Source organism: Cynocephalus volans, chromosome 5, assembly GCF_027409185.1.
Source record: "Cynocephalus volans isolate mCynVol1 chromosome 5, mCynVol1.pri, whole genome shotgun sequence".
Lineage (NCBI taxonomy): Eukaryota > Metazoa > Chordata > Mammalia > Dermoptera > Cynocephalidae > Cynocephalus > Cynocephalus volans.
The window spans coordinates 53,223,037-53,236,508 of NC_084464.1; the positions used below are offsets into that span (position 1 = coordinate 53,223,037).

At 47.6% G+C, this 13,472-nt stretch overlaps 2 protein-coding genes across 5 annotated transcripts in view; one reads left to right on the forward strand and one right to left on the reverse strand.

Annotated features, from left to right (window-relative positions):
- The first annotated feature begins 32 nt into the window (after window positions 1-32).
- Window positions 33-10,756, forward strand: BYSL (bystin like). Its single transcript, XM_063097015.1, has 7 exons — window positions 33-386; window positions 3,644-3,806; window positions 6,091-6,229; window positions 6,558-6,691; window positions 8,414-8,574; window positions 8,767-8,869; window positions 9,392-10,756. Exons 1-7 carry the CDS (start codon window positions 119-121, stop codon window positions 9,735-9,737), a joined length of 1,314 nt encoding a protein of 437 aa, XP_062953085.1. The 5' UTR covers window positions 33-118; the 3' UTR covers window positions 9,738-10,756.
- A 692-nt stretch (window positions 10,757-11,448) lies between these two features.
- The window catches only part of CCND3 (cyclin D3), an 86,139-nt gene continuing 84,115 nt past the window's right edge, over window positions 11,449-13,472 (reverse strand). For all 4 annotated transcript variants that reach the window (XM_063096614.1, XM_063096615.1, XM_063096613.1 and 1 more), the window contains 2 exons: window positions 12,995-13,131; window positions 11,449-12,547 (listed from right to left, as the gene is read on the reverse strand). In XM_063096614.1, the coding sequence (XP_062952684.1) occupies window positions 12,380-12,547; window positions 12,995-13,131 (305 nt within the window). In that variant the 3' untranslated portion in view covers window positions 11,449-12,379. The remainder of the gene's footprint in view (window positions 12,548-12,994; window positions 13,132-13,472) is intronic.

Genomic DNA, 13,472 nt, shown 5'->3' on the forward strand with positions numbered 1-13,472 from the left:
CAGGGGTCGCTCTGATCGCTGTGTGGCCTCTTGGGAACCGGGAGTTCAGTGCGCAAGCGCATTCTGGGCTTGTCCCCGACCCCACGTGTGAAGCTTCTCGGCAAATTTTTGGTGAAAAATGCCCAAATTCAAGGCGGCCCGTGGAGCCGGGGGTCAGGAAAAACATGCGCCCCTGGCCGACCAGATTCTGGCGGGGAACGCGGTGCGGGCGGGGACCCGAGAAAAGCGGCGGGGTCGTGGAACCGGAGAAGAGGAGGAAGAGTATGTGGGGCCCCGGCTGAGCCGGCGGATCTTGCAGCAAGCGCGACAGCAACAGGAGGATCTCGAGGCCGAGCATGGGACTGGGGGCAGGTCCGCGGCGCCGCGGGAGCGTACCACGCGTTTGGGTGAGTGTCAGGGGGTGGGGGGGCGAGGAAGAGAGTGGTTAGTTGGGGTGGGGTTTGGAGGGTGGACGGCTAGAAGGTGTCCAGCAGGGGAATAGCTTGAACTCAAGAAAGGGGTCCATATTACATTCTTGCAAAGGTAATGGAATGGGGAAGACCGAGCCCTGGCCACAGCCCTCCACGCCCACTCCTAGTTTCAGGCACTCCCTTCTAGGCACCCCTGAAGTTAGGCCAACAGGAAGTGATCGCTCACGCCACTGAGTCTTGGCATTTATCCATTGATTTTGTAAATATTTGTGGGATGCCTACTACTAGCTTCGCACTGTGCTAGGCGTTTGGATGGTTTGGGTACAAAAATAAACAAGACAGAAATGTGTCTGGCTTCAGGGCCTTAGTCTAGCCCAGGACAGAAACGATTAAATGGACAATTAGAATAATATATTCCATGATTTTAAAAAGTGTAGTTTCCATGAAAACAATAGCATTAGTCTTGGGGGTCAGGCTTCCAAGGTTGCTTTCCTTTAAGCTGAGACCCAAAAAATGAATGAGGAGTGTTCCAGCAGGGAAGAAAAAAAAAAATGTGTTTAGGGGCCAGAGAGGGAGAGAGATGACTTGAAAGACTTTGGCATTTTCTCACTAGAGAGCAAGTATTGACCTCTGAGTTGCTTAATCCATTTCTCAGACTTCATCTTATTTGTCCTAAAATCAATATTTGACACAATTGCATATTGGCCTCCTGACTACAGTATCTTTACTTGGTTTTCAAGACATCACACTCCCGTTTTACTGCTACCTCACTTCTCAGTGTCCTCTGCTGACTCTTACTTTTCTCCCAACCTCTTGTCATTGAAGTGCCACAGGGTTTGGGCCTCAGACCTCTTCCCTTCTAATAATACACTCTCTTCTCTGGTGCTGTCATCAAGTTTCATAGTTTAAATACCATCTATTTGGTGACTAATTCTAACTCTATATTCTAGGCCTGATCTCTTCTATGAAACCCAGATGCTTATGTTCAGCTGCCTATTTGGCATCTCCAATTTGAACTCTAGGAGACATCTCAAATTTATTATGTCCAAAACAGAAATCCTGACCTTTTCCCCAAACCTGTTCCTCCACTGTCTTCCTCATCTCAGTTGGTAGCAGAATATCCTTCCATTTGCTTCAGTCAGAAACCTTGGACCCCTTTTTTTCTCTGTCACTCCACATCTGACCTGTCAGGAAATTCTGATGGCTCTGCCTTCAAAGTGTATCCAGAATCACACCACTTTTCACCATCTTGGAACACCATCCTCTTCAAGCCACCCTGATCTCTTACCTGGATTATTGAACTAGCTTCCTAGTTAGTATCCCAGATCCCCTATGATCCACTCAACAGCTAGACGATTACAGTGGTCTACAATACTCTATGTGATTTGCCTCCTTTGCCAGTCTGACCTATTCTACTACTTCCCCTTATGCCCTCTCCACTCCACCTATACAGGCTTCATTGCTCCTTAAACATGGGAAGTTAGGGCCTTTGCCCTGGTTGCTCCTTCAGCCTGGGGTATTCTGTTCCCATACACCTGTAGACTTACTTCCTCAATTCTTCACCTTCTCAAAGAGGCCTGCCCAATATTTTAACCCAATATATTTATGTATGTATTATGTTTGTTTATGTCTGTCTCCTCCAATTAGAATCTAAGCTCTATAAGGGCAGAAATTTTTATTTCTCTTGTTCACTGATATATTTCCAACAACTAAAACAGTGCCTTATGTATAGTAGGCACTCAATGTTTACTGAATGAATGGATTAATGAATGAAGGTGAGGTAGGTACAAGACAAGCCTACAAAAGACTTTAAATGCCATGGATTTAAAGTCATCCTAACAGCAATGGGAAGCTATTGCAGAGTTCTGAGTATAGGACTGACCAAATCAAATGTGTGTTTCTGAAAGACTACTCTGGCTGCAGAGTGGAGAACGAGTTGGAGGGAAATAAGGTCAGAAACATGGAGACTTGTTGGAGGATTGTTGAATTAATCCAGGTAAGAAATGGTGCTGATCTATCTAGGCTTGTAGAATCGAATAGGATTTGATATTCCTATTGAGTGTTGAGGGTGAGGGCAGGGACAAGGCAGGACTGCCTCTCAGGTTTAGTGTTGGGTGTCATTTACTGAGCTGTGGAACACAGTGAACAGAGTAGACCTAGGAGGGAAAGAGAATGAGTTTAGTTGATGAAGGGTGAAATCTGAAGTGCCTGTGGGTCATCCAAGAGTGGTTGTACAGGAGGCATCTGCAGTTAGGATCTAGCACTAAAGGGAGATCACCTACAAGTACAGATTTGGGAGTTTTTGGCCCCTCCCCTCACCCATTTAGCTTTTATAACACCCCCCTTTTTTTTTTTGGCAGTTGGCCTGTATGGGGATCCAAACCCTCCACCTTGGTGTTATACCACCAGGCTTTAACCAACTGAGCTAACCGGCCAGCCCCTGCCTCCTTTCTTAATGATCTGTTCATATGTAGCATTTTACCTCCCTGCTTGGATTATTAGACCTCTTTCTAGATGCTGAGACAGCTGTAGCCTTCCAAGAATCAATTAAAATATGTTGGTCAACTGAAATCAGACTCCACTGCCTGGCCTTCAAGGCCCTCCAGTGTGGCTTTTCCCATCTAGCACTGTTTCTTGCTACTGCCCAACAGACACTCTTATAACAAACCCTTTTTCCTGTGTTGTTACCCAGGTCCAGAACATAATCCTTCTGCTCCCAAACTGCCTGTCGGGAGCCTAACCATCCTCAGCACTCATCTAAGAGCTTAGAGTATATATTGTCTCTACCACTGCTTTTGGCATATAATCAAGCCCTATTGTGTGTGCACAGTCTAGACCCAGACTACCTGCCTTAGGCAAATTACTTAAACTTTCCTTTGCTTCAATATCCCCATATGAAACTGGGTATAATAATAGTAACTATTTCTTGAGAATATGAGAGTTAACCAATTAACATATGTGCAGTGTTTAGAACAGTTCCTGCTACATAACTAAGCATGGTGCATTCATTATTATTTCCTATGGTTTTGTATTTATAAATTTTGTTTGTCAAACAAGATTGCAGGCCCCTGGGGACAGGAAGATAATATATGCACCATCTATTTCATTTCACACATTTGTGTCTATTACCAGCATATGCGAGGCCTATACTATGTAATGGTTAAAGTCAAGTTGACTCTAAATCCTTCACCCACTCCTTATTCTGCTTATCCATCTCATCTCCCCTCTTATAGGCCCAGGAGTGCCTCAGGATGGATCAGATGACGAAGATGAGGAGTGGCCCACTCTGGAGAAGGCTGCCATAATGAAAGGGGCAGACCACCATGCAGAGGTAGTCGTGGACCCTGAGGATGAACATGCCATTGAGATGTTCATGAACAAGAACCCTCCTGCAAGGTACAGCTAGGATGGGTCCTGGCAGAAAGTTCCCACAGGGAAGCAAGTACCCTGGCAGACTTTTGATTCCCTACCTTTGGAAAAAGCCTGGGCATTGCTAGTTGTAGGGGAACCATCTTGACAAAACTGGCCTATCCTCAAAGGACTGTTCTGAGTGGGAATAACCCAGACTCAAAATACCCCTTCCCCTTTTGTCCATTTGTTCTAGAACTGCCTGGATTACCGAGGGAAACAGCTACAGGCCCTTTTTATGACTCTGGGGAGATCTACCCCACTGCATTTGGTCTTGGTATGCTCAGTTTTTTAGTGGTAAACTCAATTTCCATGGACAAATCTCTGTCATACCCTAAGCTTCATTCATACCCTAAGCTTCATTTAATCCAGGGTTTTTCATCCTCAGCACTATTGGCATTTGGAGCTGGATAATTCTTTTTGTGGAAGCTGTCCTGTGCAATGTAGGAGGTTTAGCAGATGTCTCTGACCTCCACCCTCTCTATATACCAGTAGCAACCTTTCTTCTACTCATGATAACCCAGAATGATTCCGGACATTGCCAAATGTCCCCCAGGGGGCAAAATCACCCCTAGTTAGAACCACTAATTTATTCCAATCTATAATAAATGCTAGCTCCAAAACATATAGACATTTAGGTTAACCTGTGGTCAAATTCCTGATCCCATGGACTTTGGCCCTGGGAAGGGGAGTCTAGGATAAGGGCCCTCAATCAGTTCATTCTGACCCTGTGATATTAACACAATGTCCTTGATTCTTAAGCTGTTTTGAGTTAATGTAGCTCTCATTGCTAATCATACTGTAAAAAGACAGGGAGACTGAATGATAAGTTCTGTGGTAGCTTATTTGAGAGCACAGAATGAAGAAATGAGCCCTTCTTCTGGACTGATGAATAACAACTGAAATAGAAGTTACAAAGTATGCACTTGGGCATGTGTGCTTATTCCACCAGAGAGCTCTCAGGTTCTCACTCAGTGCCTCATCACTCCTACTTCATAGATAATTCTGATGACCTTAGCTGAATGGTTTTCCAGCATACAATATAAATAGAAGAGATAAGCTACTAGAAACAGGGGCTCCTGGCAGTCTTGAGAAATGATAGCTGGCATCTTCAGAAAGCAGGCCTAGGTCCACATGAACTCAGCATTCAGAGGCCATTCAGTTGTGGGCACATTATAGGGTACTGTACTTGAACTTTAGAACCTGAAAGACCTGTGACTCTTTCCCCCCATTTAACAGCTGTGAGACCTCTGGTGAGTTATTAACTTCTGCATACGGGCAGTAAAAGCACCTCCCGTAAGTGTTGCATGGACTATATGACATATCTGGAAAGTCCCAAACTCAGTGCCTGGCATTTGAGTAGGCCCCCAGAAAACAGGAGTAGTTTTAAATACACTTCAGCAGACTCTGAAGACACCATTATTACACCACAGCCCAAGGTGATGGTAATTCTGAATCATTAAGAGAAGAATATGTGTGATATACTCTGCTTAAGGAGGCTGAGAATAATATAATCAGTCTTAGAAATATTTCCATAGATTTTAATTTTAATAAATACAAATAGGGGAGAATTCGTGCCATAGTCTCTCTCTAATGATCCCAGCTACTTGAAGTCTTGGTAGATAATTGAGATGTGTCTGGCACTCTAGAAAGGTCAGACCAGGGGTCTGTAACTGGAGAGTCACCAGCACGTGACAGGTGTGTTTGAAATGGGCCACATTCATTAGGCAAATGCTATGAACTGACAGTTCCAAGTAACGTATATGCATTCACTTATTTAATCCTTACATTAACCTTATAAGGTAGATACTGTTATTACCCCCGTTTTACAGATGAGGAAACTGAGGCAAAGTAACATGGCCAAGGTCATACAGGGAGGAAGAGCAAAGATTTGAACTTGGGCAGACTGACATCAAAGTCCAGGTTCTTTTTTTTGGGCAGCTGCCTGGCATGGGGATCTGAACCCTTGACCTTCGTGTCATAACATCATGCTCTAACCAGCTGAGCTAACCGACCAGCCAAAGTCCAGGTTCTTAACCTTCACATGACTGCCAGCTTTGTCCTAAGTTGACTTTTGGGTCCTTCACACTCTGTAGCAATTCTGTGGTGGGTGGGTAGGTGGGTGCAGAGGGGCACTGAGGCCACACACACATCCCAGTAGGATCACAGTTTGTCAGTGCTCACAAGGGACTGTGTGGGGAGTCTGGAGCTTCCTGGACAGTGACCACAGCTCGTTTTCCTCCTCCCTCCCCTTGGCGGCACCACCTCTTAGGCGCACCCTGGCTGACATCATCATGGAGAAGCTGACTGAGAAGCAGACGGAGGTTGAGACGGTCATGTCAGAGGTGTCAGGCTTCCCTATGCCCCAGCTGGACCCCCGGGTCCTGGATGTCTACAGAGGAGTCCGGGAGGTAAGAGCTGAGAGGAGTAGAATACCCCTACAGGGGCAGTGGGCTCCTGCCTCGGGCTTTGGTGCCCACGTCTGTACTACATGAGGCATGGTGGCAGAGTGTGTGGGTTCAGATTCCTGCTCTGCCTCTTAGTGACTTGGTAACCTTGGGTAAGTTACCAAACTCTGATCATCTGTAAAACAAGTATAATAGTAGCACCTCCTTACAGGATTGTTGTAAGGACTGAATGAGTTAATATATGAAAAGTACCCAGACAAGTACCCTGCCCATGGCAAGTACTATAAATATTAATGATGATGATGATGATTTTTACCTCCCTTATTCCCAGGTGTTATCTAAGTACCGCAGTGGGAAACTGCCCAAGGCATTTAAGATCATCCCTGCACTCTCCAACTGGGAGCAAATTCTCTATATCACAGAGCCTGAGGCCTGGACTGCTGCTGCCATGTACCAGGCCACCAGGTAGAGCAGATGGGGGTTCAGTGGCTTGGGTCTGTAGGTGAGGGTAGCTGGGTGTGGGATCAAAGACAGTGTTCACCCTGTTTAGGTACATCTTGTTGTCCCTCTATAAGGGTAAAACAAAACACAAACCTTTTTCTATTTATAGTCTTAACAGTCAACACACACAGAAGACAGACTTCTGACTTCTGTGACCAAATGTGTGGGGATTTTTCCCCACTGGCAAGCAAGCCAGCAGTTCTCCAGGGGACACCAGCTCGGTGTTCTCCAATCAATTCTGACACTATCTACCTGGAGATAGTGTCAGATCCCACAGGTTGAGGGCTCAGTCCCCAAGACTGCCCTCCACTTGCCAGTTGCAAGTTCAGGCCTATAGAACTTCTGACCAACCAGCTATAAATAAGGGTTCCCACAGCCCCCTCTTTGGGTTCAGTTAATTTGCTTGAGAGCTCACAGAATTCAGGAAAACACTTGCATTTACCAGTTTATTATGAAGGATAATACAAAGTATACAGATGAAGAGGTGCATAGGGCAGGGTATGGGGGAAGGGGTGTGGAGCTTCCATGCCCTCCCCAGGTACTCCACCTTCCAGAAATCTCCACATGTTCAGCTATCTGGAAGCTCTCCAAACCCAGCCTTCTTTGGTTTTTTATGGAGGACTTATTACATAGGCATGATTGATTAAATCATTGGCCATTCGTGATCAACTTAACCTTCAGTCCCCCTCCCCTTCCTGGAGGTTGAGGGGTGGGACTAAAAGTCCCACCTTGGTCTTTCCTGTCACCAGCCCCCATCCTAAAGCTACCTAAGGGCTGCCACCCATCATCAGCATTCAAAAAGACCCATCACAGGGGCTGATAAGTGGCTCACCTGGGAGAGTGTGGTGCTGATAACACCAAGGCCACGGGTTCGGATCCCTATATAGGGATGGCTGGTTAGCTCACTTGGGAGAGCGTGGTGCTGACAACACCAAGTCAAGGGTTAAGATCCCCTTACCAGTCATCTTTAAAAAATAAGAAAAGAAAAGAAAAAAGACCCATCATCTTGGAGAGTCTAACAATTTTAGGAGTTGTATATAAGGAGACAGGGATGAAAACCAAACATATATTTTTATAATATCACATCCTCCTGTTCTCTCTTTAAGCTGACCTGGGTGTTTGTATTAGTCTGTTTCGTGTTGCTATAACAGAATACCTGAGACTGGGTGATTTATAAAGAAAAATTTATTGCTTACAATTGCTGAGGCTGGGAAGTTCAGAGTCCATCTGGTGGTGGCGACAGTGACTCGGGGGTCTCACATTGCAAGAAGGTGGAAGCAGAGAGAACAGAGAGACAGATTCTACTCTTCTTTTAAAGCCCTCAGAACCACACCCCTAACCACCATTTTTAATCCATTCACTATGGCATGGTCCTACAATCCAATCACCTCTTCGAGGCTCCACCTTTCAATTACCGTAATAGGATTTCCCACACTCTTAACAGTCACAGTGGGAGCTAAGTTTCTAATACATAAAACTTGGGAGACACAATTCAAGCTTCAGGGAGTTTTGAGGGGACATAATTCAATCCACTACAGTGTTGCACACAGGCTCCCACACACCCCCAACTGAGAGAATGGTTCCATATCTTACTTTAAAATCTCTTGCATGCACCATCCACAGTGACATTTAAAGGGCCAGGTCCAGATTATTGTGTGGGAACTCTTCCCTTTTCCCCTCCACTAGGATTTTCGCCTCTAACCTGAGGGAACGCATGGCCCAGCGCTTCTACAACCTTGTCCTGCTTCCCCGGGTACGAGATGACATTGCCGAATACAAGCGACTCAACTTCCATCTCTACATGGCACTCAAGAAGGCCCTGTTCAAGCCTGGAGCCTGGTTCAAAGGTGGAAGCCCAGAGGCAGGGAAGAAAGGGAGGGGCTGGAGTTCCTACAGGTTAAAGCAGCACACCTGACTTGGGAAATGGCTCTCTCAGGCCACGCTCCAGTGACTGTCACTGGGATGGGCAGGGGTGCTTCCTGCTGTACCTTCTTTCTCTCACCCCAGGCTCAAAGTGAATACCCTCTGACCCTCCCCAGGGATCCTGATCCCATTGTGTGAGTCGGGCACTTGTACCCTCCGGGAAGCCATCATCGTGGGTAGCATCATCACCAAGTGCTCCATCCCTGTGCTGCACTCCAGGTAGTGTTGGTGGGGGTGGAAGAGGACTGGTCAGTGGATATCCAAATAATGGAATTGCTGGGACTTGGGGATGGGAGGCAGAGTGGGGAAGGAGCTAAGAATGGCCCTGGGTGTGTGGCTTGTTTAAGCTAGTGGGGGTATCATTACGCCTCTAGAATGTAAGCTCCGCAAGATCAGGATCCCAGGCAATGGCACATGGTAGGTACTCCATAAATAGTTGAATGAATGAATAGGGAACACAGGAAGAACTTAAGTAATGGGTGGAGATGTTGGGACATTTGGACACACTCTTAGTTGGATACTGAGACAAGCGGTCTAAGCCAGAGGTAAAGATTTGCGGTGAGTCCATGTAGACATAGCTGAAGTCAAGGGAGTGTAATAAGATTGGATAGGTGAGAAGGCCTGAGGTGGCCCCCTTAGGAATACCATAGTGTAAGGGCCAGCAGAGGAGGAGAAGAAGTAGGATCCTCCTTCCAACATTTCCTCTACAACTGATCCCACCCCACTTCTCTCTCCCACCAGTGCAGCCATGCTGAAAATTGCTGAGATGGAATACAGTGGTGCCAACAGCATCTTCCTACGACTGCTGCTGGATAAGAAGTATGCACTGCCCTACCGGGTGCTGGATGCCCTGGTCTTCCACTTCTTGGGGTTCCGGACAGAGAAGCGGGAGCTGCCGGTGCTCTGGCACCAGTGCCTCCTAACTTTGGTTCAGCGCTACAAGGCAGACTTGGCCACAGATCAGAAAGAGGCACTCCTGGAACTGCTTCGGCTGCAGCCCCATCCACAACTGTCCCCCGAAATCAGGCGTGAGCTTCAGAGTGCAGTCCCTCGAGATGTGGAAGATGTTCCAATCACCATGGAGTGAGGAAAGCTTACCTGTCCTGGTCTGAGGGGCATGAGGGGAAACCAGGACCCTACTGGTGACTAAAGATGACACTGAGCCTTTATGGCTCAAGACCCAGATCAGGGCAGTGACAGGTCACAGGGTCATCTGTGGCTCTCAGTCCTAAACAGGGAGGACTGAGGGTCTGGCTGGCTCCCTCTCCCATCCTAGGCCTTCGTCCCTGCTCAGTTCTGGGACCTGACTTGAGATTCCGTGTGCCGGCACTCCAACTCCCCAGCCAGGTTTGATATAAGTACTTTCTCTCTGGCTATTGTGTCAAGTCACTGGGATGTGGATAAAAACAAAAAGGCAGGTATTTATTGAACCTCTGTGGTTTGGTGTATCAATGGGGGTCTTTCTACTTTCCCTCTTTAGCTGCAAGTCCCTGTGGTGTCTCAGGAGTGAATTCTTACCCAGTTTACACAGGACCCCCATGTAATCTACAAGTTTTTCTCCAGGCTGCACTTGCATTATTAGCCCCCAGGGGCACATTCTCTGCCTTCTCTTGACATGATACAGGCTACTTTAGTAAAATGCCAGCAACCAGGAGCAGGTTGTTCAAAAGATGGTTGTGTCTCAGGTGTGGGTGAAAGGGCTTCAGCAGAAAACTCCTTTTCAAGAACAGCAGAGAGACAAGAAAGGTCAGAGGATAAGGTTGGGCCCAGGAATGATTAGATTGGGATCAGCACCAAACAGGTTCCCTTTCTACCTTTTTGGCCAGTGAAATCCAGTGGTTGGCAAACTAGGGACAAATGCCTGTTTTTGTGTGGCCTGTGAGCTAAGAATAAATTTTATGTTTTCAAATAGTTGGGGGAAAAAATTAAAAGAACAGTATTTGTGACAAGTGAGAATTATGTGAACATATTTCAGTGTCCACAAATAATGCTTTATTGGAACACAGCCATGCCCACCATTTACATGTTTTCTGTGACTGCTTTTGTGCTACAACAGCAGAGTTGAGTATAATCCTGCTATAAACCCTTGTTATCTTTGAAAATGCACATTTGTTCCAACCCAGTTAATATTTGGGAACAGTTTGATCATAGCGCAAATTTCACATTTGCCTATGCACGATTTTATCCTTTAGAAACACTAGGTGAATGCAGAAAACTGTACCCAGTTAAACTACATACACCAAATTAATAAACAAAACCCACGCACCCAAAACCTTATGAGCTACCCCAGCTCACCCCCAGTGTTGTGAGAGGCACATGCCCCATGGCTGGTGTTAGCGCTGTCCTTCCACCACTTCAATAACACGCTGCAGCCCTGCCCACGTCCGCTTCCACAAGCATGCTTTGTGTCTCTTTCGAGATAAAGGGCCATATTTATTGTAGTGTTTCCTATCCATTTAATGTGTAAAAACTATGCTATCCTCTTTATTTCCTTTTTTAAAAAAAATGTGTCATCAAGGTTTTGAGTGTTGTGCCTCAAGCCCCACTTTTCTCATCAGCACTGTGGTTTGTTATGCAATTTGGTACAGCATAGTGATTTTTAGGAACACATATACCACATATTTGAGGCAGAGACGATATGGTCTGCAAAGCCTAAATATTTACTTACTGGTCCTTTACAGAAAAGGCTTGACAATCCCTGCTTTAGACCACTGAGTTCCACATCCTTACCTCATGCATTCTAATTAGAAGTAGGATTTTTACCCACAACACCATTCAGTCCAAAAAGCCAAAGCCAGTTTTATTCCAGAATCTTTATTAAGGTAGCATGATGGTCCTGGGCCACCAGCCTAAACCTTGTGGCCTTAGGAAAGACCTGTGTCAACAGGGCTTGCCTCCCTCTCCAGACGGGATCAGTCACCTCCAGCGCATCCCTGCTGTATCCTTCCCCCTGGAAAATGAGCAGGGGGCCAAAGGAGAGGAGGGCATGACCCCACCCCAGGCTGTAGCAGCTCCTTGGCCACGAAGATCCTCTAGTCAATAGCACAGGGGAGGGAAACAGCAACCACCAGGGTTACCACCAGTTGGGCAGACAGGCCCCACTATACCCTCTTACTCAAAGCAATTAATAAATTAAAATGACCTCTTCCTTCAGCACTGAACAGCAAGGAGGAATCTGTTGGTTTCTGCCCTGACAGAGGCCTAGGCCCCTCCCTCTAGGAGCAACTGTGACCATGGGTTGTACAGGGGTCTCCAAAGTGCTGAGAATAGTCATCTATACTATCTTCTCTAACATGTCTATCAGAGTGCCTGAAATTTCATCTTCAGAAGGACCCCAATCCAATTACAATAACCCTAGAAGGGGCGACACCTTTAGAAGGCACTGGGGTATTTTGGCAATTGAGAACCTGAGAGCCCCAGAGAGAGGGGGTCCTCAAAAAGGAATCCTGGTGCATATATTTTACCTGTTTCAATTGTGTCTGACCAGCCTGGCCCATCCCCAGCTAGAGTCAGGGAAGGAGCTGAGCTGGTCAGGTGCAGGAAGGAGGAGCTTGACCAGCCATCCAAACACAGACATGGCTGGCCAGGCCCCTTACTGCACACTGTCGGGTAGGGGGAACAGGAGCCCCTTCAGGCTTCGGATGTGATGTGGTATGTTCCTGGAGGCAGGGAAGAGGGGGCAGCGGCCCCTCCTCTGCTTAGTGGCCACTGGAGGGGGCCTCTCCGAGGCTACAGGTGGATGGCCGTGACATCTGTGGGAGTGCTGGTCTGGCTGGGCCCTTGGCTGCTGGTGCCTCGGGGGGCTTTGGGTGCTGGGCTTGGGGTGGTCTGGGCTGCTTCCCTGAGGCTCTCCCTGAGCGCAGCTTCAATCTGCTCCTGACAGGCCCTCAGGCAGTCCTGGGAACAGGGCAACAGTGAGGGGGGACCGTTCCCGCCATAGCAGCAGGTGCAGGGGAAGGCCGCCTCCCAGCACACAGGGAAGTCTGAGCAGGTTAGGCCACAGCCCACCCCCAGGAATAGGTCTTCAGTTCTCAGAAACTGGCAAGAGGATGTGGCAAGAGGGTGTGAGAGCAGCCCAGCATCTGACACCCCCACCCCCACCCCAGCACACCACTTGGCAAGAAAAGGGCACCTAGGCCAGGGTCCTCCACCCCACCCAAGACACTTGCTCTTCTTCAGACCCAGGCAGGAGATAAAAGGCCACAGAAGTCACAAAGGTGTGAGACCAGGAGTCAGGACCAGGTTGGGGATAGACGCCTCCCTCTACTGGAGGCTCAGGGAATAGCACTGCTTCATGAAAGGAGAGGCTGCTGCCCAGCTGCCAGCTAGCTGCCCAGCACTCACCACTTCAGTGCCTGTGATCCCTGCCAGCAACTCTGTGAGCTCGTCCCCAGATGTGGAGCAGGCACCCAGGCCTTGCACTGCAGCCCCGATGCTGCCCGTTGCGATCATGGACGGTGGGTACATGGCAAAGGTGTAATCTTGGAAAGGAGAGAGAACCATGAGACAAGGAAACCTCAAGGATAACAGCCAGTGTAGACTTCTTGATTGTCAGAAACTGCCAGGCAGCGCGTAGAGCCGGGGTCACAATGGAAAATCCCAGTGGTGGGTGGATAGGAAAGAGCCTCTTTCCTAGAGAGGATCAGGGTGGTCCCTAAGTGGTCCTGGCCAGGGACCAGGACATGGATGAGACCCTCCTTGATGTGGAAACATAAATAGGGCCAAGGGTTCTGCTCCCAGTTTATTCACTGTGAGACCCTGAACAAGTCACTTCTCCTTACACCTTCAGTGTCCCCACCTACATACTGGGGGTTTCCGAGAT